This window comes from Kogia breviceps, chromosome 2 (assembly GCF_026419965.1).
Source record: "Kogia breviceps isolate mKogBre1 chromosome 2, mKogBre1 haplotype 1, whole genome shotgun sequence".
NCBI classification, from domain to species: Eukaryota; Metazoa; Chordata; class Mammalia; order Artiodactyla; family Physeteridae; genus Kogia; species Kogia breviceps.
The window spans coordinates 92,842,102-92,869,133 of NC_081311.1; the positions used below are offsets into that span (position 1 = coordinate 92,842,102).

Below are 27,032 nucleotides of genomic sequence, written 5' to 3' on the forward strand. Positions count from 1 at the left end.
TAGTAATGTATAATTAATTCCATGATAAAACACAAGCAGGGACTCTGTCACCAACACACAGGAAAGTACATAACATGTATTCACCTATTCGGTAAATGGTATTTTGACTGGGGTGATTAGAATTGGAGGAAAGACGGAGGTTAAGTGCTAGAGAAGAAACATGGATCACATGATTAACCTTGCTGAAAATTCAGAACCTCCTCCTCTTTTATTTTCTCCAGCACATCTTTGAATCTAGAAACTTCAAATAGAAGAGAAGCCAGAGCCCAGGAGAAATGAAGAGGGAAAGGGAGCTTTTGCTAGATGTGTAGGTTGGGGAATAAAGGTGCTGATTCTCTGTCCAGGGTCCGGTCTCCTCTGGGCCAAGGAAACAGAGGGATAGGGGTGGTGACAGCAAAGATCAGGACCCCAGGGAGTCACTGTACAACCAGACTCTGTTACAGGAATCCCAGAGGGTTTGATTTTCACCTGTCAGTTTTAGAAAGGACACTGACAGCAGTGAAGAATGAAATGGTTTAGGAGAGAAGCAATCCCTCCCTCCTTTTTGCTTCACTCTTAACTTCAAAGTAATCAAATGTTGTTTACGCATAAAATTTTAATCCTTTCACAAATTTGTATTTTGATTTAATTTGCATATCCCATTTACTGCAAGTCGACTTGAAGAGAGACTCAACTCATTTAAACCATTTTTCTCTGGACCAGAAATCCTTTCAGAAATATTTTCCATTAGGCGACTCAATTATGTCTAATGTGGCTGATGTCAGGGGATTCGAATTTTGGTGAAAGACGCTCATATTTAGAAGAGTGAAAATGGGAAGGTTGGGTGGGAGAACAGAGGAGAAGAGACCATAATTACCTGTCTTTGATGCTACACAGATCAATGTGTAAATCACTAAAATTCCCCAGGGAACCTTGCTGAACTGAAATGAGGTCCTTGGGCTGGTTATCAATAAAGATGAGCCTCATGCAGCCTTGGAAAGCCTTAATGGGATTTAAGCACTGGGAATCGGTGAGATTGTCGGGGCACCCTGTGGGACAGAGAAAAAAAAATGAAGAAAAATACTGAAATGATCAGTTATTGCTTTGGTGACCTATTGATGGAAGACCTTAAGGTCTAATTATTTCGGTGTTTTTTCATTCACAGCAGCGCACACATTTTTGTTGTAAATCCTAGCATTCTCAGAGAGGGGACAAAACTGGTACAAAATGGGGCATACTCAAACACTGTATAGAATCGAAAACACAATGTGTTAAAGGGGATACCGATCCTATCGCATTTATCTCGTTCTTTTTTTAAACTTCATTAGGAGATTAGAATTCAGCAGCAACTTTCTTCGGAGAATCAAACCCACAGAGACTTCAGATAGTGCAATTATTAAAACCATGGTATAAAATAAATAGTTATTATACCTAAAGAAATGAATCCAGGGAATCAAAATATGTATCTCATTCTTATTTCTTTTCACCCTGTTCGTAAGCTATTTGGCCTTCTTTTGTGTGGTCACTTCACTCTGCCCAAGAAAGCAACATATCATAACTACTTGGGAATTTCTGTCTTGAAACACACTTTTAAATGCACACTTCAATTCCGAATTACACATTCAAAGAAAATTACGCTTTGGGTAACAATGGTAGCAGAGTAATTGTCAGCATTATCAGGCTTGGTTCCTGGAAAGGTACACACAGGAAAGTAGCTGGAATTCTGAAGTGATATGCAAAGCAAATCCAGATGCTAAAGGAACGAAGGGTTTAAATGCACATAGTTATAGGGCTGTAATCACATACCTGAAAGGTTAATACCATCCCTTTTTAAAGGGTGTTCTTTAAAAAAAAAAAACAGGCACTACACTGATTGAGCATAGCTTGCAACCAGGGAATAAGTACGCATTAAGACAGGTATAGAGCCGGGTACGTGCATGGGTGCCTGTACTCTTTGTAAACTCCATCCCGATGGTTTCAATAGGTTCAGAGCATATGGGGATGCATGCTTGAAAACATGGCAATAACCCATAAATAATTGGGAATTATTTCAACCATCTCTAATAGACAGTCACTGCTGGGCTTCAGCCCAGCAGTTGGTGAACGGCTCACAGGCACACTATAAAATGAAGAGAGATGCTACAACTTCTAACTGAAGCCAGAGAGAGAATTTATGTAAGTTGACTATTATCACTCAAACTCATTTTTCACTTTCCTTAAGTTTACAGTCTACGTGTGGGGCATTTCCTTAAACACTGTTCAGATCCCAGATAAATCTTCCCTCCTCAGCCTGAAGCCCTGTTAAGACCCACGTCTAAAAACACTTCAACTGGGAGAGGGGAGCCATTTTGCCTTTGAGGCATTTCGGATGCTTAAGTGACATAACTAATCCAACGTCATTTTCCCCAGAAATAAATATAAGGTTGTTTTTCTCTGCTGTCTATGAAACACTGCATATGATGCAAAATTATACAGTCCGTGAAACGTATCTTTGGGGGCCACCAGACCTCTCTTCTGCAGTCTTTACATCCCTTTGCTGTCACTAGTGGCTCAAGGAGAACACAGATTTGGGGCTGAATCCTGCTTCCACTACTCACACAAATGATTGCATCTCTGCAAACACAGGTCTTATTATCTGTAAAATGGGCTTAATATTACCTCCTAAGGATTCTGCATGAATTAAATGATGTAAGACATAAAATATTTACAGAGAATCAAAGTGTTCCCTTTTTAAAGGAATTTGTTATCTAGGCACATGTGGAGATTTGGAATGAAGAGAGGCTCTGGCCCTGAAATCAAACCACAAAGGAATCACTCCACACTGTTTCCCTCCCAGGACACCTGGATGTGTACACTGAATCTGTGCAAAGTCCCTTTCGTATTTCAAAGCTTAACCTCATGTCATTGGTATGAGAGAAGTGATTTGCAAATTCTCTTTTTAGAGACTGCACTTTATAATTTTACAGGATACTTTTCTTTAGACCAGGCCCAGCTGAGACCCATATTTACAAAAGCGGAAGCCAGTCTGTCCGCTCTAATGTAGAAAGCATGATGCTGTACATTTAACCTTGATCTCACTGAATTCTCCCAGAAATTCTGCTTTGTTTCCCGACGTCCTTGATAAGGAAGTTCAGGCACCATGAGTATGTTACTCGAGGTCACACAGCTACTGGAATTAATTACTCTTTAGAGATTGTTTCTATAATACCAACAACTGGCTAAGCAATTAGACACAAATATTTTTAATGAAAAAAAACCTTTAAAAAACTAAATTAAAATATACATACATCTATAAAAATGAAGCAAATGCCTAATTATATGTTTTTCCTCCTTACCAGTTTGCCCTTGTGTTTTCATCTTCACAAAGTTTCCTAGCATTGGAGGGGGCAGGGTCTATACTGGCTGCTCTTGGTGAAGCTACAAGTTCTTGGGCTTCTAGGTCTTCCCCATTTTTAGCTGCCCCCCTCCATGGGCGTGGCCTCCAGGGATGTGAGGAACAGAAGGATAGGGGATTAAGAAAGCAAATCAGCAGAGAAATGACTGAGAAAGCTGAGGATGCTGGTTGTACCTTCCTGCCTGGATTTTCTTTTTTTCTCTTGCAGGTACTGCTGACTATCGGTACACTTTCTCCAAGTTTTCAGCTGAGTTTCTCTTTTGGAATATGATCACAGAGTCTGGCATGGCTACAAAAATCTCCTTTGGATGTGTTATGTAACACCAGCTCTTGCAGCTAGATTTTTTTTTTTTTTTTCCTCAGCACCGACCTAGATAATTTATATTTGTACAGCTGCGGGAAAGTTTGCTTCTCATTTCTTTGGGCTTGAGGGTAGGTGCACGTGCGTGTGTGCTGGGAGAATGGTCACTCTGACACAGAAAGAATTGTCAGAGTGAAGTAATTGTCCACTGCATCCTCCCTCCTTTATTTTCAACCTCAAAAGCTGGGGAATTTACCTCCAAAGTAATAGCGATTTCCAGAATAAATCTGCATGCGGGTGGTGTCCTGAGCCGGGGACGCTGCATCGTTATCCAGAGTGAGAGTGATGCGGTTCCTTCTGGCGTTGATGCCCACTGAATGCCACAAGCCATCATTCAAGTCACTGCCTGCAAAAGAAACAGGAAGGGCAGGCTTAGGGATGACTGATTTGGGCAGGTGTGGAGAGAGCAGGGCTCGTTTCCTCCCTTGTGGTGGTCCTTATACATTCTCAGAGCGGCCCCTCTCTTCATTTGGCGTAAAACAAATCCTCAGCTGCTTCCCAGGTATCTTTCTTTTTCTTTTTCCCACTTCATTCTATTATTTTCCTTTTTTAAAAGGGGCTGAACCACTTCTGACATGTTAGGTTTGAAAACAAAAGGGCAAAACACAAATGTGTTTGTATACTACAAAGGTATAGAAAACATTTATTGACGTATTGATATAAAATGCAGAGTAAAACGTGAAAAAGAAAGAAAAAAAGAAAAATTCAAAACGTTCCCGGTGATTTTTTAGTCTCTGAGTGGTAGGGTTATAGGCAATTTTAGTTTTCTCGCATTTTTCTACACGTGACTTATATTTCTTTTTCAGTAAAGAAAATAAACTGTTTTAGAGGTAAAAGTAGATGAGGAAAGCTAGATTCCAATGACATACCAGGCAGAGGAGTCTCCTGCTGAAAGGAGGTAACAGACAAGTTTAGTTCCAACCTTTTTCCTTCACTAATTATGTGACACTGAGTCACCTACCTTCACAGAGCTCTGGTTTTATCTTCTGTAAATACCATAATTCTTATTCTGTATCATTGGTAAGGGATCCATTGAAATCAGGCAGGAAAGTTCCCAGGTTGTGGGCATAGTGGGTGTTTATTAAAAGGCAATTTCTCTCTCGTTCTTTTGCTTCAGATGCCTTTGACTTGCACTGCACTGCCGACCTACCTTGTTGAGGAAAGTATGCTGGGAATTACGCACCAGTGTTTCCCCTCTTTCCTACAAAAAGTTTATCATCTTTTAAGGCTCTGTCTGTGCAAAGTGCTTGCTGAAGGGAACATGGTCGTATTACCCAGTCCAGTCACAGAGATTTGTTTGTAACCAGATCACAGAGCCCCACCGCCCCCATGTCTTCACTCAATAGACATGTGCCCTGCTATGGGCCGAGTTACCCTCCTTTTCTCATTGCCTCAGTTTCCTCCCCTGCAAAATGGGGAGAATGACTGTACTCACAGGCTCTTGTGAGAATTATACCCGTTAATATAGTAGGGCCTGTAGGACAGTTCATATCACATCGCAAGTAAAAATCATGCTCGCTAAAGCGAAAGGACAGAACAGCAACCACAAATGCTCCCCTGCATTTGGGAGAAAGGATAGTTGTATCATCTGGTCTCTATCCTGGGGTAATCCACAGTTAGATGGAAGAGACTTAGGCAAAGAGGCTTAAAATACTGTCCTTTGAGAATTTCAGGCTGGTGGCTTAGAGAAGCCAGCGAACAACATCCCTGCTTGCAATTCGGGGTGAACCAGTAACATGCGGATAGAGAAGAAAGACCGAACACCACGTAAGGATCCTGCACAAGAGTTTCCCACTTCTGAAGAGTTCTGGGGGACAGAGAGCTTAAACAGAGAAGCAAAGGTCTGGAATGAGAAGCAGGGCAGGGCAACAGGAAAGCAGGTGGGAAGAGAGTCCGGTCAGGGGGCCTCGTGTGCCAGGCTAAGGAAGGCGTTTCAACAATGTCCTCGGACAAAGGATTCTGGAGGGCACTTTACCCAAGCCAGTTCTCTCAGAATCTCTGGCAATAGAGTCCCAGACATCTGCATTTTTAAAAAGCCCCTTTGATGACTCTGATGTGTAGCCAGGAATGAAATCACTGGTCTAGAAGTGATGAAATCACTGGGAGTCCAAGAGGGGACCATTAGCGTGGTGATGACATGCCTGGAGCTGCACATTCAGAGACTCTGGTGGCCAAAAGTCGGGGCTGGGAGGAGTCGAGGCTGGAAACAGAATGACCAGGGTCTCAGCCAAAGTATTAGCTGAGAAAATGGAGAGGAAGGGACGGATGAAGAGCTATTTCCGGAGCTAAAGGAGTTCAGTCTTAGTAGCACCTACAGGGGGTCAGTCCCTGAGAAACCAGCTGGGAAGAAAGCACTGACAATCAGACCAGAGGTCTGCAGGGCTTCTTAGAACAGCTACTGAAGAGCGCGTGACCCTGAGTCACCTGATGGCAGGAGAAGCTGCCCCTGGGAAAGCACAGCACCAGGCTGGGGGCCCAGCTGCATTGCACCGGGGCCGCCGTGCTCCATCCGTTCAGAATGGCCCAGATGTCGGTCTTCCTGCGTTTCCTGCCAGCTCCCTCTCAGCCAGTGTTTGCTGCGGCCCTGAACATCTGCTTGGGGTGGAGAGGAGACTCCAGAAGCTACTCAGCCTGGAGGCCCTACTTTCCCCCAAAGGCCAGGGTCTGGGTCCCAGCAACAGGTATTCTGCTAATGAGGCAGAGGGTCTGTCAGGTGTTTCCTGGTGCTGAACATCTGACTTCTGTCAGGGGCATTTGGGGGGCATGGCCAGCTGAGGTCTTTACTCCTTTTACTGTCATTTGCGTACTGATTTAAATACCTCTGCATAACAGATGAGACTGCATTTGCAGGTAAACTCTAGACTGGGCTGGAAGGAAGTCAGTAACTAGTTCAACACATAGGGTGAAAATAGCCCCTAAGGGCCCAGCTAGGCAGCAGGGATACAGTAGGGAAGAAAGTACAGACGGAGGCCAGGGGGGGAGTGTGCCATCTAACTAGAGACACATCACTGAGTCACTGTATAGAGGACGCTGGCCCAAGGAAGAGGTCTACTCAGTATGAGGGGACCAGGGCTGGGGCTCAAGCTTATATGTTCTGACTTGGGGTCCCATCCCCTCCCCAGGCCACTATCCACATTTCTGTCTTTAAAAGCATCACTTAATAAGGGTTTGATTGGTCAGTTGTTTGTTTTCTTTTTCTTTCCGGTCTGCTTTTCCTTTTAATTCAAGCTCTTTTGATCTTTTCGTACATGTCCCTAGTCCCTGCAGGGAGAGGCTGTGTGAAATCTTAGCTCTTAGAATTATTCGAACAGTAGTTCTTGCTGCTGACCACACAAAGGGATTACCTGGGTAGATTTTGAAAAGACAGGTCCCTGGGCCCTACACCAGCTTAATTAAGGTAGACTTCTGGGGGTGGCCACAGGCCTTGGAAGTTTCAAAGATCCCCAGAGCTTCAACTGCGCAGCCCAGGTTGGGAACTAACTCGTGAGATGTTTCAGAAGAGGAAGGAAAGAAGCTAAGATAAATAAGACTGGCTCAGAGGAGCTGACCTGGGCATAGATTCCAAGGCAAGCGAACTGGCAGATCCCTCTCTAAAAATCTGCTTCTACCTGGGCTCTCTTCTTCCCTTCATTCTGTTAACGGATCCAAAATCACACCACTGGAGCTTCTTCCAGATTTATTTTTTAAGAACGCTCTTGAAAAGGTACAGGTTTAAAAGGGCTATTAATTATTCACAAATTAGGGAAAATCAATTCCATCAGGTTGCTTTCCTTCAAAAACCTGAGATAAGGAGCTCTGAAAAACTATAAGTTCTCAATGAAAGGAACAGGAAAGCATTACCTTTGAGGCCAGGAACACCTCCTTGGGGAAAAAAACCTCTCGGGGTGAAAAAATACAGTATTGAGGACCACTTTGGGCTGCTAAGCACTCATATGATTGAAACGCTGAGGCTGAAAAGGTAGGACTTGGGTTCTGGAAAGATTATTGGATGACGACAAACATAAAATTTCTGAACTTTAATGTGATGTTAAATGATGTTTGTCATCTCCCAGACTGGTAAAGAATAAAAACCAATTATAGTCTCTGTTAGTGGATATACAGGGAAACAGGCATTTTCAAAATTGGTAATTCTTTCTAGAAGGCAATATACCAACAAGTATCAAAAACCCTAAAAATATCATACCTCATCTCTACGAATTTTGTTCTGAAGAATTAATCCTAAAATAGTACCAGAGCTGCAAACAAGGTTTATGGTGAAGAGAGTTCATGATATCATTTATAATAGCAAAAATTCACAACTACTAGTATTTCCAATAAGGGTAGTTTAGATAAATCAGATGCACTGTATTCAATAACATGGAATATAATCCTGAATCTTTGTTTTTCTGTATGAATTTTAGTATAATGCATCTAATGCCATGAAATAGACTGTGATGTTTCTATAGAGATTGTATTAAATTTGTAATTTAACTTAGGGAGAAATGATATCTTTATAATGTTGAGTTATCCCATCCAAGAATGGGATATCTTTTTACATTTGTCCAAGTCTTATTCAGTGCCTTTTAGGAGTGTTTTAACATTTTTCTTGTATGGTTTTTCACATTGCCTGTCAAATTTATTCCAAGTATTTCACCCTCTTTGTCACTATTGTAAATGAAATTTTCTCTACCATTAATAATAATAATAATAATAACGTGGAATATAATATAGTCATTAAAAATCATAATTCCAGGAATGATAGTGATATCCTGAAAAGTGAAAAACAGTATGTGTGGTACGGTTCCCATTTTGTTAAAAATAACTACAGAAATACTGGAACGATATCAAATGATAGAATCACAGATTCTTTTTTCTTATACAGAGTACTAGAATTTGCCAAGTTTCTAAAAAAGTATGCGACGTTTATAATCATTTTTTCAAAACTAACAAACTGTTGAGGCTGAGATAAAGGATAGGGAACATTTTCATTCTTTTCCACTTCTTGCCCCCATTATTTAAAGTGGCTGCTTCCCGGTCCCAGAATTCAGCCTAAGGCGTTAGTATAAAAGGTCTCTCACAGAGAGGGTTTAATAGGCTTAGAAGTTTTTCTTCATGAAAAAAAAAAAAAAGACACTTTCCATCCTTGCAACTGAACTTGCAAATGGAAATGTGAAACACAGCCCGATTGTAAAAATAGCTAATAATACACTCCACCAGTATTGAATATCTACAATGTGCCAGGCACTTTCAATATATAATTCCTAGTTCTCACCATAGTTCTGGAGGCCAAGCTTTATAGCCCTCACGTTATATATGTTAAAACAGAAAATTGGCGAGGCTGCCCTGGGTCCTATGGCTACCACAGAGCCAGAATTCAAAGGGTCGGGCACCTAGGCTGAGCTGTCAGGCACGTGGGATGATCTGCTTCTGGTCTCCACACTTCCAAAGCTAGCCCTGCTCTGCTCCAGGAATTGCTCTGATGGCCAGTTACCTCTGCAGAGTTCTATTTTCTGCTGTGGAATTCACCTTTGCTATTATTTACTTATATTTTTGAAATAGCTTTATTGAGATAAAATGCACATACTGTACACTCCATCTATGTAAGATGCAGTTCAATGTTTTTCTGTATATTCACAGAGTTAGGCATCGATCACAATTCATTTTAAAATGTCTGGAGCCCCCCAAAGAAATGCTGTAACCTTAGCTACGAATCGCCAATTCCCCAGTCCCCCACCTCCAGCTGTGCTAGCCACCCATCCACTTTCTGTCTCTATAGATTTGCTGATTGAGGAGACTTCATACAGATGAAGTCATACATCATGTTCCCTTTTGTGACTGGCTTCTTTTGCTTCACATAATGTTTTCAAGGTTCATCGTAGGTAGCAGCTTGTATCAGTCTACGGCTGAATGTCTTTCCATTGTGTGGACAGATCACATTTTGTTTATTCTTTTGCCAGTTGATGGACACTTGGGTTGCTTCCACTTTGCAGGTATTATGGATAATGCTGCTATGAACATTCTTGTACAAGTTTCTGTGTGGACCTATGTTTCCAGTTCTCTTAGATGTACACCTAGGAGTGGAATCGCTGAATCATATATGGTAACTCCATAGTTAACCTTTTGAGGAACTGCCAGAGGTTTTCCAAAGTGGCTGCACCAGTTTCTGTTCTCACAAGGCAACTTCCCCTTTGACAAGACTGAGTTCAAACTTTGGTCCTGTCCTTTCGTGGAACTTCTAGCTTCTAAGAAGGATTAAGGAACAATTCAACCTTTTTTTTTTTTTTTCTTAAAACGTCCGCTTAGGTCTGACCTTGGAATTCTTGCTTTTACTACTTTGATTTTATTTTTCTAGATAAATGTCATTACCAACATCTCATGTGGTTTTTTAATACTTTTTATAATGAGACCTTTCCAATAATTTACAGTTCACGTTTGATGAAATTGACACTAAAAGCAGTTAAGCAATATGCTGAAGGCCTAAACTTTTTTTATAGGAGTAACATTTTCCCTTAAAGTAGAGTTTCTCAACTCTGGCACTGGGCGTTTGGGACTGGATAATCTTTTGTTGAGGGTGTGGTATTCTGTACTATGCTTCTTGTGTAGGATGGTTATAGCAGCATCCCTGACTCCCTGGATGCCCCCGTCCCCAGCACCAAAAACATCACCAGACATGGAGCTACATGAGCTGTTTGTATATTTTGGAAATTAACCCTTTGTTGGTTGCATCGTTTGCAAATATTTTCTCCATTCTGTAGGTTGGCTTTTCGTTTTGTTTATGGTTTCCTTTACTGTGCAGACACTTTTAAGTTTCATTAGGTCCCATTTGTTTATTTTTGTTTTTATTTCCATCACTCTAGGAGATGGATCAAAAAAAATATTGCTGTGATTTAGGTTGAAGAGCATTCTGTCCATGCTTTCCTCTCGGAGGTTGGGATTAACACATACAACACCACTATATATAACACAGACAACCAACAAGTACCTACTGTGTAGCACAGGGAGCTATACTCACTGTCTTGTAATAACCTATAATGGAAAAGAATCTGAAAAAGAATAGTTCTATATGTATTACATATCTGAAAAACTTTGCTGCACACCTGAAGCTAACACAGTGTTGTAAATCAACTGTACTGCAAGTAAAAGATAAATAAATAAAGGGGAGAAACCCCCCCACCACCAACCTTAGAGTTTTATGAGAATACAATGATAAATTTATATGGATATGCTTAGCACATTATTTGGGATGCTAGAAAATTATAAAGTTAGGTTTGTGCTTTAAAAAAAAAAAAAAAATCATCACCAGACCTTGCCAGAAGTCCCCTGTATGGGATTGGGGGAACAGGAGGCTGGGGTAGATGGGGGTGGAGAATTTCCCTTGGTTGAGGACTGCTGGGTTCAGGGAATAATTCTGAGATTGCAGGGTCTCAGAAAGCAAGGGCTTGCTTTATGTCTCCCTCTCTTTCTGTTTTTCTCTCATTCTCAGTCCAATTCCTAACAGATCTGTGCATTTCAGCCTTCATCTTATTTCAGTGTCTCTTTTCACGGGTTGAAGACAGAAACATTGAAATCGGGTGGCTGTCCCAGCACCTCCAACCATCAGGCATACAGCCACACCAGGACACACAGAGCTACAGTCCAAGCCAGAGCAGAGTCCCTGAAGGCTCTATTTCCAGCCCCGGAAATGACCTGTTACAAATCTCCTTGATGCCTTTACTCGCCTGTTAACCCTTGCTCAAGGCCCTGCCACTTATAATTTCTAGCAATTTAGACAGATTTCTTAATCTCTCTCTCAACCTGCTTCTCCATCTGTAAAATAAAGACACAGCTACCTGGCTAGACTTGGAAGTTTCTAGGCTTTATCTTCCCCAGAAAACCCAATTCAGCTGTTTTTCCATATCCCTTCATACCAACCTTTACTTAATAGTTCAAAGGTAGTTTCAATTTTTGAGAGAACAAAGTGGGGAATATCTAAATAATTGAATAAGGCAGTCTTAAAATGTCAATCACATCATAAAAGAGCATATTCCAATTATTAGCACCATTATACCACAATTCAGTTCCTGAGTCCTGTTTTTCTTGGAGACCATTTATCCATCAATTATCAAATTCTATTAACCCTTCCCTACACACGGTGATTTGAATTAACATATTTCTTCAGATTTCTTCTCCAGCTTTGATTCTATCCCTTATCACAGGAGCTGGGAATTTTCTGATGGCCTCCCTCTTTTTCCAGCCTCTGACCTCTTTCTGGTACAGGACACCTTGAACTATCTAGATAGCAAGGTAATTAGTGTGAGTCCTCTACAGACGAACGAGTTCTGTTCCGAGAGCATGTTCATAAATCCAATTTGTTCATAAGTCCAATGAAGTTAGCCTAGGTACCTAACTAACACAGTCGGCTCTATAGTACTGTACTGTAATAGGTTTATAATACTTTTCACACAAATAAGAACAAACACATAATAAGAAACAAACACAAAAATAAAGGAAACATTTTTAATCTTACTGTACAGCACCTTGCAAAGTACAGTACAACAGCTGGCATCCAGGGGCTGGCATTGAGTGAACAGGTAAGAAGAGTTACTGACTGGAGGAGGAGGAGGAGGTGGGAGATGGTAGAGCTGAAGGATCGTCAGCAATAGGAGATGGAGGGCAGGCTGCAATGTCACTCATGCCTGATGCTGATGGCTCAGGTTCTGGTTCCTTGCTGGATTCAATTCTATCTACCCTCTTGAAAAAACAATCCAGTGATGTCTAGGTAGTAGCTCTTTTTTTCTCTTCATAGATGATAGGGTAGCACTGGATTGCACTGTGAAAGGCTGCTGCAACCTTCGTGTACCATTCTACATTCAGGTCCTGTGCCTCAAAAACTAACAGTGCCTCCTCAAAGAAAGAAAATTCCAACTGATTCACTACGCTGTACAGCAGAAACTAACACAACATTGTAAAGCAACTATACTCCAATAAAAATTAATCAAAACAAAATAAAGAAAATCCCCGTGCCATTTCCTGTGTCGTGAGTCTCTTCGGTTCTTCAGTTACTTCTTCTTCCTCTTGTCTCTCTTCATCCTTTTTCTGGGTCTCCAATTCCTTCAGGTCTTCATTAGTAAGCTCCTCGTGCTGCACAGCAAGGAACTTAATGAAGTTGTCCTCTTGCAGATCTAGCTCCACCTTCTGGCTGAGGGTCACTAAGTTGCTGAAGACCACGTTAGCATGTTTGAAAGTTCGGAACCTGAAGGTTCACATGTAGGGGACTTACGGTATCAACCTTGCAGCAAAAATCCCTCCAATGGGTCATGGAGCTCAGAGAATGAAACTCAGATGCTTATCTTGACAATCGATGCCTCTGTAATCAAGTCTCCATCTGTCCTCACCATCTTATTTCCCAATATTTCTACACAAATTCCCTACTCTAGCTAGACTAGTGTATTCATTATGCTCCTAGTGAATGCACTAAGCTAATTGAGGCTTCCTCTCCCAGCCTCTACTTCACCTGTATGCTCTCCTCCCACTATCCAAATTCACATCCAATGCCCAGTTTTTGTCCTAGTGCTTCCTTTCCTTAACTATAGGGACAGGAAGCATATATATATATATATATATATATTTTTTTTTTTTTTAAACTTTCTCTCACAGTCACCTAGCACAGCACAAAAAGTACTGAATGATTCAGAGAATAAGTTAATAAACCAGGAAATAAAGAAAGTAGGCTTTCCTTGACCAGATCAATACATAGAGATTTCTCCTTTTAAGTTCATATAACATCCACTGTCTGATCTATTCGTTTAGCTCGTATTATTTACTGCCTTGTATCATTAATTAACTCTTCATCTCTGTAAGTATTATCTCCCTGATGGGATTACAAGTTCCTAGGGGTCAGAGTCTGCATCGTGTTTTGGTATGCCCCTCAGCATCAAAAGAGCAACATCCTACCCTCTCCAAATGCTCCTTGACTGATCGAGCATCAGACTAGCTGAATCTCCACTGCCAAGTGTCAGCAGCAGGGCCCTCTCTGGCACCTAGACCATAAATCACAGGTTAAACCTTCCCTAGTTGTGAAAGCCTGGTTCATATGTCAAGATAACCTGGATCCTCAGAACCCTTGGTCAGCATCTGGGAGGGAAACAGCTGGGTTTGCCATACACTAGGGTCAGATATAAACTGTGACATGTTCGTGGTTGGTGGTGAAGGCATAGTGTCTCTAGGATGGACTTGAATGCTCGGCTCCAGTGTCTACATGATAAAAATGAAGGTCAGCTCCAGAGCCAGCTATTTCACTGTCACCTTTAGGAGACAGCCCAAGCTCTAGTGTCCCTGACCACAATTCTGCTTCATCTTTTGCCTGAACTCCTTCGCTCTCTGTGATCCAGGCACTCTCAGCCACCTGTGGAGTCTTACACATCTAGATCTCCCCCTATTTCTCTCCTCTAATTGGAGCATCCTTCCCTTCCTTCTTTGTTTGACCAAATTCTATTCATTCTTCAAAACAGAGCTGTGTTATCCCTGCCCCTAGGAAGCCTTCCCTTGTTCACCCTTTCTGGTGCCTCTTCCCTTGTGCTCCCCCTGTACCCTGATCATCTGTCCTACTGCATCATCAGTGCTCAATACTGTCCCTTTCAACAGTGCCTATGAGCTTTTGGAGGGCAATACCTCCATCCTCAGATTTGAGTACAGTATCAGCAGAAAGTAGACATTTCAAAAGCTTCCTGAATTAAATGTGTAATAGGGAAGAACAAATCCAACTCCATATTAGATCTGTTTCTCTTATCTTAACCTTTGTATTCTATTGCTTTTGCTTCAAGAATGTTGCCCATGGCCTGAAATATACAGGACAGCCCAAGGCTCTGACCTTTAAGCAGATAACACTTTTCCATTCATATAGAGATTAAAAAGTTGCAGAACAGGAGCATAACAATTGTCCTATTGGAGGTTTACAGGAACATCGTGACCTGACCTAGGTGAACAGCTGCAAGAACAAAGGATTCCAACACCAAGAAGTTTGCAGCAACCAGCCACAACCTTCCTTCACCTTGCCTTAAGAAATGCTTTGCTGAAACCCTTCCAGGAGTTTGGGGGCGGGGGAGGGCATGAGCCACCCATTCTCCTTGCATGGCCTTGCAATAAAACTTTCTCTGCTCCAAACTCTGACATTTTGGTTTGTTTGGCCTCACTGTGCATTGGACACAGGAACTTGTGTTTGGTAACAAATAGAGGCAAAGTGAATTATATGAAAGAATTATTAAAGTAGAAAACAAGCAAAGGAAATGACAGCAGTTTTGACTGTTAAATTATTTTCCCATATGACAAATCTAGTTCCCTCTGTTTCTCTTTTGAGAGAAATGGAGAAGAAGGAAGAGTAAGCTAAGTCATCATCATTACTCAGGCCTGAAAAAGCTACACATGCCCGGGAGATCTCTCCTTTGATAAACATTTTGAGGCTTTGCCTGATATCTTGAAGCTTCGGCAATGGCAGTTCTCAGTTTCCATAAAGTGGAATGCCTCATCGTACGTCTGTCTTCCCGAAACTCGAACTCTGCACCCAGCCAGACAGCTTGTTGTGACAGTCATGGCCCTGTGGCTATCATTTGTTTGCCCTCATGAATGGGATTTTCTCACCAACATTATCTTAGCTAAAACACAGAGGCATTAATGACAGCTAACTCGAAGCAGAGGGTGAGGTTCACCAAGTCATCATGTTTACTTGATATGCAGATGGTGGTGAGATACAAATGGATCCTATGAAAAAGGGTGATATTGGGGAAGCTGCTCTGTGAATTGCAGGACTGCAGACTGAAACCATCTGGCCACAAGTATTAAAAGGGTGAGTACTTTTATCCTTCATGACACAGCTCTCCCTGCCGTCTCCCCACCTCTGGGAGCCCCACTGGCCTTTATCTGATTAGTACTTCCCCTGATTATAACTCATTCTTGGGTTTGACACATTCTGCATTATAGAACTTGTTGTAACATGAATATTGGTTAAAAATCACTTTTAACTCTTCTTCCACTGCTGACATGAGACGCTTCAGAAATGTTTTGGAGGTCAATTCTAGTAGTTCATTTATTCAGACACTTGCTTATACATTAGGTAAATATTAGCAAGGGCCTGTTATAAGCAAGGTGTTATACTAGGCCTTGGGCAAATAGTGGTGAGCAAGGCAGGCAGTGTTCTTGTTCCCATGAATCCTTATATTCTATGGTGACAAGAACACTGAGCAGCCAATTATATAGGCATATGATTAATACACATTCTTTTTATAATTTATTTTATTGAAGTATAGTTGATTTACAATGTTGTATTAATTTCTGCTGTACAGCTAAGCAATTCAGTTATACATACATATATAGTGTATATTTTAATATGTATACACTTTCTTATATTCTTTTCCATTATGGTTTATCACAGGATATTGTACATAGTTGCCTATGCTATACCATAGGACCCTGTTGGTTATCCATTCTATATATAATAGTTTGCATCTGCTAATCCCAAACTCCCAATCCATCCCTCCCCCTTGCCCCTTTCCCCTTGGCAACCACAGGTCTGTGCTCTATGTCTGATAATACATATTCTTATGAGCGAAATTGTGCCCCCCAAAATCCATATATTGAAATCCTTACACCCCCCCTGTGACTCAGTACCTGAGTATGCGTCTGTACTTAGAGATAGGACCCTTAAAGAGGTAATGAAGGTAAAATGAGGTCATTTGAGTAGGCCCGTAGTCGATATGACTGGTGTCCTCACAAGAGGAGGATAATAGGTCACAGATGGGCAGAGAGAAAAGACAGAGAGAAGATGACCTCTACAAGCCAAGAAAGAGTCCCTCAGAAGAAACCAACCCTGTCCACACCTTGAACTAGCCTCAAGAACTGCGAGAAAGTAAATTTCTGTTAGGTCACCTAATCCGTGGTATTTTGTTATCATAGTCCTAACAAACTAATACATACATTTATACACATACTTACAGTCAGTGCTACAAAGGAGAAGAACCAGAAGACTCAATAAAGGGGCAGCTGGCCTGCTTTGGGAAGGTTTCTTGAGAAAATATCAATTGAGATAAATCCTTAAAAAAAAACCAAGTGGGATGGTGTGGACCATAGCTGTAGGAGGATTTATTTAATTTAAACAAAGCCAATAATAAATAATCATCCAATAACATCCATGACAACTGCTGATCAAAGGCTATGCCATTAGAATTTCATCCTATCTTCAGCTAGAGAAAGAACAAGTCAGTCCCAGCATTCTACTAAGTATAGAAAATTAATGACTGAGTAGAACAGATTGTTTAGTAATTTGTAATGCTGGAATGCTCTGTGTCTAACTACTGAAAAAATGTAAGGTGGTTGAGGAAATACAATGAACATTGTTGCTTGTATCTAGGGACTCGGTGAAAGAAGCTGAAATGGCCTCTCCAATAAGCCATTTGACTCCACTAAAAACATTTCTGTGGCATCCGGTTGATTTCTGGATCTTTACTCATCATGTGTCCTTTGGCCCTGGGATTCTGTTCTGTGCCTGGCAATTGGCTTTCCCATTCTGTCTTTCCAGCTTATAATCGTTTTAGAGTCCCTGCGGCCAGGTTGAGATCTCTCAGTGTGAAGACTCCCTTCCCCATCTTCTGGGTTCCATTTAGTTGTGCAGAGATTCATTTCTTACTCCTTAAAATTCCACTCTGGGTTTGATGTCTCTAGTGTATCAAAGCAGTAGATTGTGCAGCTAAATGCCCGGGAGAGAATAGTCTCTAATGAAAAGCCATTAGATGGTCTTTCTGCCATTTGACCTTACTGAGCCTTGTTCTGTTTTCTGCAGGGACATAAATAAATAAAAATTCTCATCTAGGGACTTTCCTGGTGGTGCAGTGGTTGACAATCCACCTGCCAATGCAGAGAACCTGGGTATGATCCCTGGTCCGGGAAGATCCCACGTGCTGCAGAGCAACAAAGCCTGTGCGCCACAACTACTGAGCCTGTGCTCTAGAGCCCATAAGCCACAACTACTGAGCCCGCATGCCTCAACTACTGAAGCCTGAGTGCCTAGAGCCTGCGCTCCACAACAAGAGAAACCACCACAATGAGAAGCCCGCACACCGCAACAAAGAGCAGCCCCCACTCACCGCAACTAGAGAAAGCCCTCACGCAGCAAAGAAGACCCAATGCAGCCAGAAATAAATAAATTTATATTAAAAAAACCCCTCTCATCTCTGAGAAAGTCTGTCCCACATTAAAAGAACCTTATCATGACTCTATCTTGTTTTTCTCTCCACATGCAATAGCTCTGGTACTAACTCCCTTACCTACCAATCAACACACACACACAAGAGTATCCTACTGTGATTAAAAGATCGTCGCAAAAACAAAACTAAACACAACTTCTCAGATTTGGCTCCTTGGCACCTAACTCTATACGGATCACAGAGAGTAACACGCAGGGCCTTTCTGGGACCACCAAGCATCTCATTCACAAAAATCACTGTAGGAAAGAATCCCAGGTTATCATGTGGGGAGGTGAGAAACACGACCTCTGGCAGGGGGCTTGGCCCTGCTGAATACACCTAATTTAGGCCACTTGGGCCCCGATTTCGAAAGAAGACTCTGGGGTTAATGATTTCTTTAAAGAAAATAAGGGACATGGTTGACCTCCCGTTTTCCTTCAAGAACTCAGATGAAGGTTTAGAAGGGACTTGAGTAATTCTAGACCAACTCTCTCCTTTAGCTACAAAGGACAATGAGGTCTAACAGAATAAAACTCACATTCTGCATCGATGCAGAGCATAGCTAAGCTGGAGTTCTGGACGCTAAGGCCTGAGTTCAAGGTCTTTGCCCACATTGGCTTTTCAGTGAGAACTTGATATTTAGAGAAGCACTACAGCAGAAAAAAAGCAGACTTCAAATTTTCAGGACTGAAGGACCCAAACTTCTTTCTTCCTATTCTCATTCCTATTCTCATTCTTATTATCAGCAAAATAAAAATAACATTGAAATGTCAGGGCACTTGCAAAATAATTATAGTGGTGCCAGCTTTTTTTGGTTACTGAATGTTTCACTTGCAATTCAAATCACTCTGCCTCGATTGTCTAAAGAAATGAACCAGGTGGTCTCTACTTTTGCACAAGTTCCTGTTTTCTTAGTCATCCAGATTGGTTTGGACAATGACAATCTACATTCTAAGCACCTTTTTAAGAGTCTTTAAAAATGGAAGCCATTTGCTCCTCAAAAATAGAACGTGGTATCAATCGTTCCAGGGGTAGGTATGGCCCTGAGAGAGAAAGTGGCCCCCAAGACACATGGAACCTGGGGAGAAGTGGTGAGGAACTAGAGTGTGAAATGCATAAAGGAGGAAATCCAGGTGTTTTTTTGTTTATTTAAGATTTGCACAGTTGGCTGTTCTGATCCCTGAAGGGGGACATGGGAGAAGCAGGGCTCCTGGAAGGTTTCCTCTCCGTTCCCATGCAGCCCCCAGATTTCCACGTGGCGTCGGACGTATGCAGGTAAAGAGAATATGGGGAAAGCTGTGCAAGGCATGGCAAAGTCTTTGGAAGCATCTAGGCTTTCACTTAGTACCCTTCGTACTTACGTGATAATCTTGCTAAGGAATCGGCACTGAGCATTTAAAAGGGTCTGAAAAAAAAATAAGTAATAAAAACAAATGAAAAGGTCTGAGAGGGACTTTCCTGGTGGCACCGGGGTTAAGAATCCTCCTGCCAGTGCAGGGGACACAGGTTCAAGCCCTGGTCCGGGAAGATTCCACATGCCGCGGAGCAACTAAGCCCGTGTGTCACAACTACTGAGCCTGCGCTCTAGAGCTCACGAGGCACAAGCACCGAGCCTGCGTGCCACAACTACTGAAGCCCGTGTGCCTAGAGCCCATGCTCCACAACAGAAGCCACCGCAATGAGAAGCCTGCGCACCACAATGAAGACTCAAGGCAACCAAAAGTAAATAAATAAATACATAAACAGTTAAAAAAAAAAGTCCGAGAAAAGTATGTCACATATACTCAATGACTACTAGTGTGTGTGTGTATGTGTGTATGTTAATATATAGATATGCATAATTTACTTTATAACACTATATAGGCAATGTCATCTAAAGTGGAGTAAAAGTCTACAAAAACAATGGATTCACGATCCCTTGTCAGCCCCACTTAACCCCCAAATCTGTCTATTGATGGGACCACCAAGTGAAATGTTTTGGGAAAACCCAACTTTAGATACTACATAGGCTACTTTTGTTAACAGCCTACTGTACATTTCATCTTTCATCTAAAGCAGAGTTTCTCTGCATTTGAATTCTTTATAAACACCTGACCATATCATGAATAAATATGGGGGGCAGCAAGATACACTGTGGTGACCATGGACTTGGGGATGCAAAGGAAAGGCCTGAGCTTGAACACCTACTTGGTCACTTAAGCTTAATTTCTGACTCTCAATTTCCCCTTGTGCCTGTTGGTAAAAAATAAGAACCACTTCATAGGTTTCATGAGCTCTTTTTTTTTTTTTTCTGTAGTATTATATGACAAGGTCCTTGCATAATGCCTGACCTGCATGAGATCCACAGTAATTGTTGGTTCTACTGTCATATCACTTACAGTGAAATGATGCCCTTGACTTTGCCTCATATCCACATGTACAAGGCTTTCAAGAAAGAAAATGACAGAAGTAGAAAATAATGAAAAATACAAGGGAGGGATTATACCGTTGTCCTTCATCTCCCTGAAATTTCATCCCTTAGAACAACTAAATTCAGATGTCCTCTATTTTGAGGACGATTTCATTTGGACTTCTCTTCCTGATACCCAATGCAAACTGCACAAAATAACCACACACCTCCAAACCTATGCACACTGTATGAAGCTTTGGTAACAGGAGTGAATGTGCCAGGCATCCGTGTGCTGACCTTCTCATAGGGGTCACCTTCTCTTTTAGACCCAAGACGTTAGAAACACATGAACTGCTCTCAAGTAAATGTTTAAATATCTGGATTCCCTGTTCAATTAATAATGTGCTATTTTTTATTTTCCATGAGGTACCATGTGTCAAGGGTAGCCCCAGTGGCCCTCAAAATTATTAGAGCAATGTTTATTATTTTCTAATTTCTCATGTGAGATTTTTCTCTTATAAAGCCAATACAATCTCAAGAACTTGGAAAACAAGGTTCTTCAGAGATGTACGGGAGGAGAAAACTGTTTTTGTTAGTCTGATTTTTTTGTTTGTTTACCTGTCTTTTTCCCCCAGGGAGAACAATGCCAGTAGACACAAAGCCTTGATCCATTTCAAAGAAAAATAAAAGAAATTCCAAAATTTCTGAATTTTCCAAAATTCAGGAAATTCTTGGAGAAAGAAGCAAGCAAGAGTTTTCTGAGACAGACATCAGAATGTTTTAAAATCTTTCTTTTACTTGTTTGATTCTTTTTGAGAGACAGGTCTAAAATAACATGATTTTTTTCTCCCTCTTTGCTGGATATTGGGGCAGCTTCAACCAGCCTCTCTCTCAGTCATAAACACATTTTAATGGATTGACACATGCTTAATAATACAGGTAATGCTTTAGAGCAAAGTGCCACTGGGGCCTGTACTATATTAAAACTGCATTTTTGACCTGAGCCCTACAAGTCTCTGTACTCATCTCGCCAGTTGGAGAGAAACAGCCCAACGCCTGCTCACGATTTTTCTTCTTCAAATAAGGAGGATCGAGGTTTAACTTTTATAACTCTGCACATGAAAAATGTTATGTTTCTAAGTGATTAACTCACCTCCATGACTAGAGATCTTAGAAACTTCATAAAAGTCCCATGACTGCACAAACTCACTCAGCTTTTATGACTCTAAGGACTGAGGTCTGTTTTTGCCTGAGGTCTTGAGTCAGTGTGGAAGAAAAAGAAATTTGCTAAATAGCTTCTCAACACTGTGCTAAAGGGTTTAGATCCACTATCTCATATTTAATCATCGTCACAGTCTTGTGATGTGAGGATTTTTTTTAATCTCATTTTGTAGGTAGACGCTAAGATGGCCCCCAATGATCCATGACCCCTAATATCTAGTGTGAGTGTTTCGTCTAGCAATTTGAGGAAAGGAAGAGCTCTTGCCAGGGAAAAGGGAGGACTTCTTTGAGATCCTTGGTGTTTTTGGATGAAGTCTTTGACGTGGCTTATCCTATGAGAAATGTTAAATTTCTGGACACTCCTTTTCCCATTGGCTAACCAGATCTGTATATTTGTGATGGGTTCCAGACTGTTTAGTGAGACAGTAGACAACTTATTTTTATTCTCAACTTCAATACACTCTGCTTCAGAAACCATTTTTGGTGTAGCACTTCCCAGTCTGTGACCCTGTCCTGAGAAGGGCTGGAACACAGGCTTCGTTGACATACATACTTCATTTTTCTTATCTTCAACTTTAACATCAACCTCCTCATTATCAAAAACCCTGTAATTCTAAAGGTAATTCCCCTTTTTTGATGGAGATCAGAAACTGCTGAGCTTCACCATCAAAATAACTTCTGAAATCATCACTGTGAATCCACTTTTCCATAATTTTGTACTCACACCTACCAGTTTCTTTTGCTCAGTGGCAGACAAACATTTGACACCAACCTTCTGAGTTTACTCAAAAAGGCTGTCAACAAAATAGTCACAATTTGTTTGCTGATTATCACTAAGAGGTTGGTGGTCAGATCCTGTTTCACAAACCCGTTCTTCCTTTATACGTTCATGATTATCTGCTTCTTTCATTCTCTTTTGCCTTCCTCCTGGTGTGGCCGCTGGGCTGGAGCCCCTCAGACTGGGAGCACTGCTGCCCCCAGACCCTCTCAAGCTCGGCGGCCATGCTGCTGGGACCCTGCCCGTCTCCCTTGGTTACTGCTGCCGGCACCGAGCACGTGCTGAGGCTGGCTCTGACTCCTAATATCTGAACTCTTGTATAATCCCTTTGACTTGAGCAAGGGCTAGACTTATTCACTTTTTTCTAATGAATAGAATATGATGAAAAGGATGGGGTGAGATATACAAAGACTGTGGCTTTTGTCCTGCGGGTTCTTTCTCACTCTCTCCAGGGTCATTCACTCTGGGGTAAGAGTCCTGCCCTATCAATGAGGCAGCCTTCTGGAGAGGGCGTGTGGATAAGTTTGGATCTTCTGAGGTCTGCCCACAGCCACACGAGTTAGCCTGGAAGCAGAGTTAGAACCGGCTGAACCTTGAGAAGACTGTCGCCCCTGCCAACAATTTGACTGCAGCCAGAATCGCCCAAAGGGCTCCTGGATTCCTGACTCTTAGAAAATCAGACATAACACATGTGGTTTTCAACTAATACATGTTGGTATAATTTGTTACGCAGCTGTAGATAACAAATGCACTCTCACTTACATGGGAGACAAAGTTAAGAAGTTCATCTAGGGCCCCAGACTAACTAGCAAGGGGAAAAGGCGCCTTTGGAACCTGCCTCTCTGACTCACAGACCCAGGCCCTTCTGTTATTTTCAGCGGTTTGAAACTGTATACAAGACCCTGTGTCCCTTCCTTTGAAGTAACAGGCTTTTGCTTTAGTCTCCCAGGCCTATGCTGAGTCTCAAAAGGCTGCTCAAGAGTTAATAATTAGGATAAAAAAATAGTTAATGATTAGGAATGTGAAGATGAAGAAATAAAGAATAGCTGTTGGTCTGGGAAACTGGTAACAATTTAGACTATAAATCAGCCCCATGGCAGAATCACCAAACTCCCAGTTCCCTGAAAGATAAAGATACAGGCCTGACACATATTCCAAAGGTGTTTTTTTTTTTTTTAACAGGAAGCTGACCCCCACCAGATAAAAAATGCCGACCACAACATCATAGACCCTAGACTGGTTGAAACCAGGTTGATGATGATGCTTGAAACTTCACCTTGATGCCAACCAATCTGAGAACTGTGAACGAGCTGATCACACACCCTGCAGCTCCCTCCCTCACACTGCCTTTAAAACCCCTTACCTGAAAGCCATTGGGGAGTTCAGGACTTTTGAGCATGAGCTGCCCCTTCTCCTTGCTTGGTGCCCTGAAATAAAATCTGTACTTTCCTTCACCACAATTCAGTGTCAGTAGATTGGCTTTAATGCACATGGGTGAGCGGACCCAAGTTTGGTTCGGTAACAGGTTCAATGGGCTTTCTTGTTCACCCATTGACATCTGAGGCTCTCCCATAGCCTGACCTGATCTTGACTATTAAGTCACGTCCTTTACCACTTAACTCAATTTCCTCTAATTTATTTGCATAACAAAACTCACAGTCCAGTGGGGGAAGAAAGACATTTAAATTAAATAAATGATTCAATGTCCTATAATCCAGGATGGATATTGGCCCAGGGTGCACAGAGGAGGGGGTTTGATTCAGGCTGTAGAGCCAGGAAGGCTTCTCAGAGGATTTGTTGACCTAGCAGCCTGCCTTAGCCCCCAGTCCAATGCCTGCAGGTGGTCTGACCTCAGTAAGTACTTGTCACTAACTGAACACACTGCTTCCGGAAGGACAGGGGACATCAGTAAGATAACAAGTAGAGAAGGAGGGAGAAAATTCCATGGCTCCATGTTGAAGGAATGGCAGATAGAAGAGTCAGGATGTTATTCATACAACTATTCCACATTGCTATACATTAGGACCTATACTCTATTGCTATAAAAGGAAGTGCTTTCCAATCTTCAGCTTTTTGAGAACCATTTTAAAAACTTTTATGAAAAGATGTTCAACATCGCTAATTATTAGAGAAATGCAAATCAAAACTACCATAAGGTATCACCTCACACTGGTCAGAATGGCCATCATCAAAAAGTCTACAAATAATAAATGCTGGGGAGGGTGTGGAGAAAAGGGAATCCTCCTACACTGTTGGTGGGAATGTAAATTGGTGGAGCCACTATGTAGAACAGTATGGAGGTTCCTTAAAAACTAAAAATAGAGCTACTGTATGATCCAGTAATCCCACTACTGGGCATATATCCAGAGAAAACTGTAATTCAAAAAGACACATGCACCCCAATGTTCATTGCAGCACTGTTTACAATAGCCAAGACATGGAAGCCACCTAAATGCCCACTGACAGATGAATGGATAACGAAGATGTGGTATATATATACATACACACACACACACACACACACACACACACACACACACACACACACACACACACAATGGAATATTACTCAACCATAAAAAAGAATGAAACATTGCCATTTGCAGCAACATGATTGGACCTAGAGTTTATCATATTAAGTGAAGTAAGTCAGACAGAGAAAGACAAATATCATATGATATCACTTATATATTGAACTAAAAAATGATACAAATGAACTTATTTACAAAACAGAAATAGACTCACAGACTTGGAAAACAAACTTATGGCTACCAAAGGGGAAAGATGGGGGGAGGAATAAATTAGGAGGTTGGGATTAACAGATACATATGACTATATATAAAATAGATGAACAACAAGGACCTACAGTATAGCACAGGGAAGTATACTCAATACTCTGTAATCACCTAGATGGGAAAAGAATCTGAAAAAGAAGAGATACATGTCTATGTATAACTGAATCACTTTGCTGTACACCTGAAACTAACACAACATTGTCAATCAACTCTACTCCAATACAAAATTTAAAAAAGAAGAATAAAAGAAAAAAAATGTTGGCTCTTCAGACTTAAGAGTAAATTTGTGAAGACTGGTCATCTCGCATCCCTGGGAGCTGGAGTCTGTATGTTTTGGTCAGATTCTCAAACATGTATCGAATTGGCTGAACAAGAAACTGACATAGAAGTTTTTAGCGGACAGTACCTGTAAGAATTTCAGCTGCACGTTCTGTCATTTTCTGAATCACAAGTCTCAGGGTTCCATCCTCCAGGCTCAGCAGCAGGGTCCCTGAGCCCTCAGAGAGCATCGTGGACAGAAGCAGACCATCCTTGTTCCATGTTCGAAACTGGAAACTCACCGAGAGCCCATCGATTTGGGGGGTGCCAGGCAGCAGCAAATAACTGCTGCTCGAGTTGACAAACGTGATGGGAACAATTTGCGGTTCGGAGCAGGAAAAAGTGACATTGCCCTGGAAAACAATAAAAATTAAATATATAAGAGCCATTGTTTATTCTGCAATCTGACAGCTGATATAAACAACCACCTGGAGCTGACCTTAATTTCAGGATCATTTCCCATACAGCAGCAAATCTTAAAGGGAAAAATATGTCAGCTTTGTTCAGATACACCCACAAGATTGCTTTCCATTCTTTTTTCTGGATCATGGTGCTATCTGCAAAGAGGGTCATCCAAGACCCAGGGTGTGTGGGGGGATGGGAAGCATCAGAAGTTTCCAGGGATCCAGAGATAAAACTAATTACATTCATTCATTGAATAATGCTATACTGCAGGTCAACTAAGTGCCAAGCACTGGGATACCTTTCAAAGAGCTACACATGAGAAAACTTTGTTACAATGTGGAATGTTCTCAGGGCAGTCTGGTAGAGGAAATAGCTAAAGAAGCAAAGGTTTCACAAGGGAGGTGATGCTTTCCTGGGAGGAAATGAGGAAAGACAAGAGTGACTGCCCCATCAGCCTTCTCAGCAGATGACACGGTGTTTGCAAAGGCTTGGAAAATTTAGCAAAATGGCATCCCTGGGGAATGAGTCGTTTCTGAACTTGAAGTGGGACAGAGAGGGCCATGGACCATGAAGGAGGTAAGTTTATTCTTGCCAAAATTATCATTCAAAGTTAGAAGCAGTAAAGTGACCACTGGCCAGATTTTTAATGTATTAAGAGTATTTTTAGAAACATGGGGAGTCGGGGGTGGGGGGTGGGGGTGGGGATGCATGAGAGGACCAGAGGTGGGCAGTATTACGTGTGTGTAGACTAGAACCAGGAAGAAGTGGAAGAAGATTATCCTTTGCATAAGTGAGGGAAAAAGGGTCCGAGTTTATCTGAGGAAGTTACAGGAAAATAAACAAATGTATATATGTGTCCAGCTGAGCCATGCACTGGAGTCACTTTTACTAGATGAATAAGGAGAAAGCCTGGAATACCTTCTAGATTATGAATAGGTGTTACAATATGAAAGATATTTGGAATTTTTATAGCCAACCTCTACAACAATGCAGTGAGCTTATTCAGGTAAGTGTAATGCAGTATTTTCCTCTAAGTAGTCATAGACACATTTTTTTAACTATTTTATTGAATTATAGTTGATTTACAATGTTGTGATAATTTCTACTGTACAACAAAGTGATTCAGTTGTGTATATATATATATTTTTTTCATGTTCTTTTCCATTATGTTTTATTACAGGAAAGTGAATATAGCTCCCT

The 27,032-nt window shown here is 41.5% G+C and overlaps 1 protein-coding gene and 1 pseudogene across 1 annotated transcript in view; both read right to left on the reverse strand.

Moving 5' to 3' along the window:
* CNTNAP5 (contactin associated protein family member 5) overlaps positions 1–27,032 on the reverse strand; it is an 857,380-nt gene that overhangs the window by 353,325 nt on the left and 477,023 nt on the right. Inside the window, exons 8-10 of the mRNA XM_059053215.2 lie at positions 25,516–25,780; positions 3,931–4,080; positions 857–1,028 (exon numbers count right to left, since the gene is read on the reverse strand). Of these exons, the coding sequence (XP_058909198.2) occupies positions 857–1,028; positions 3,931–4,080; positions 25,516–25,780 (587 nt within the window). The remainder of the gene's footprint in view (positions 1–856; positions 1,029–3,930; positions 4,081–25,515; positions 25,781–27,032) is intronic.
* LOC131751507 (UBX domain-containing protein 2A pseudogene) lies at positions 21,655–22,452 on the reverse strand (annotated as a pseudogene).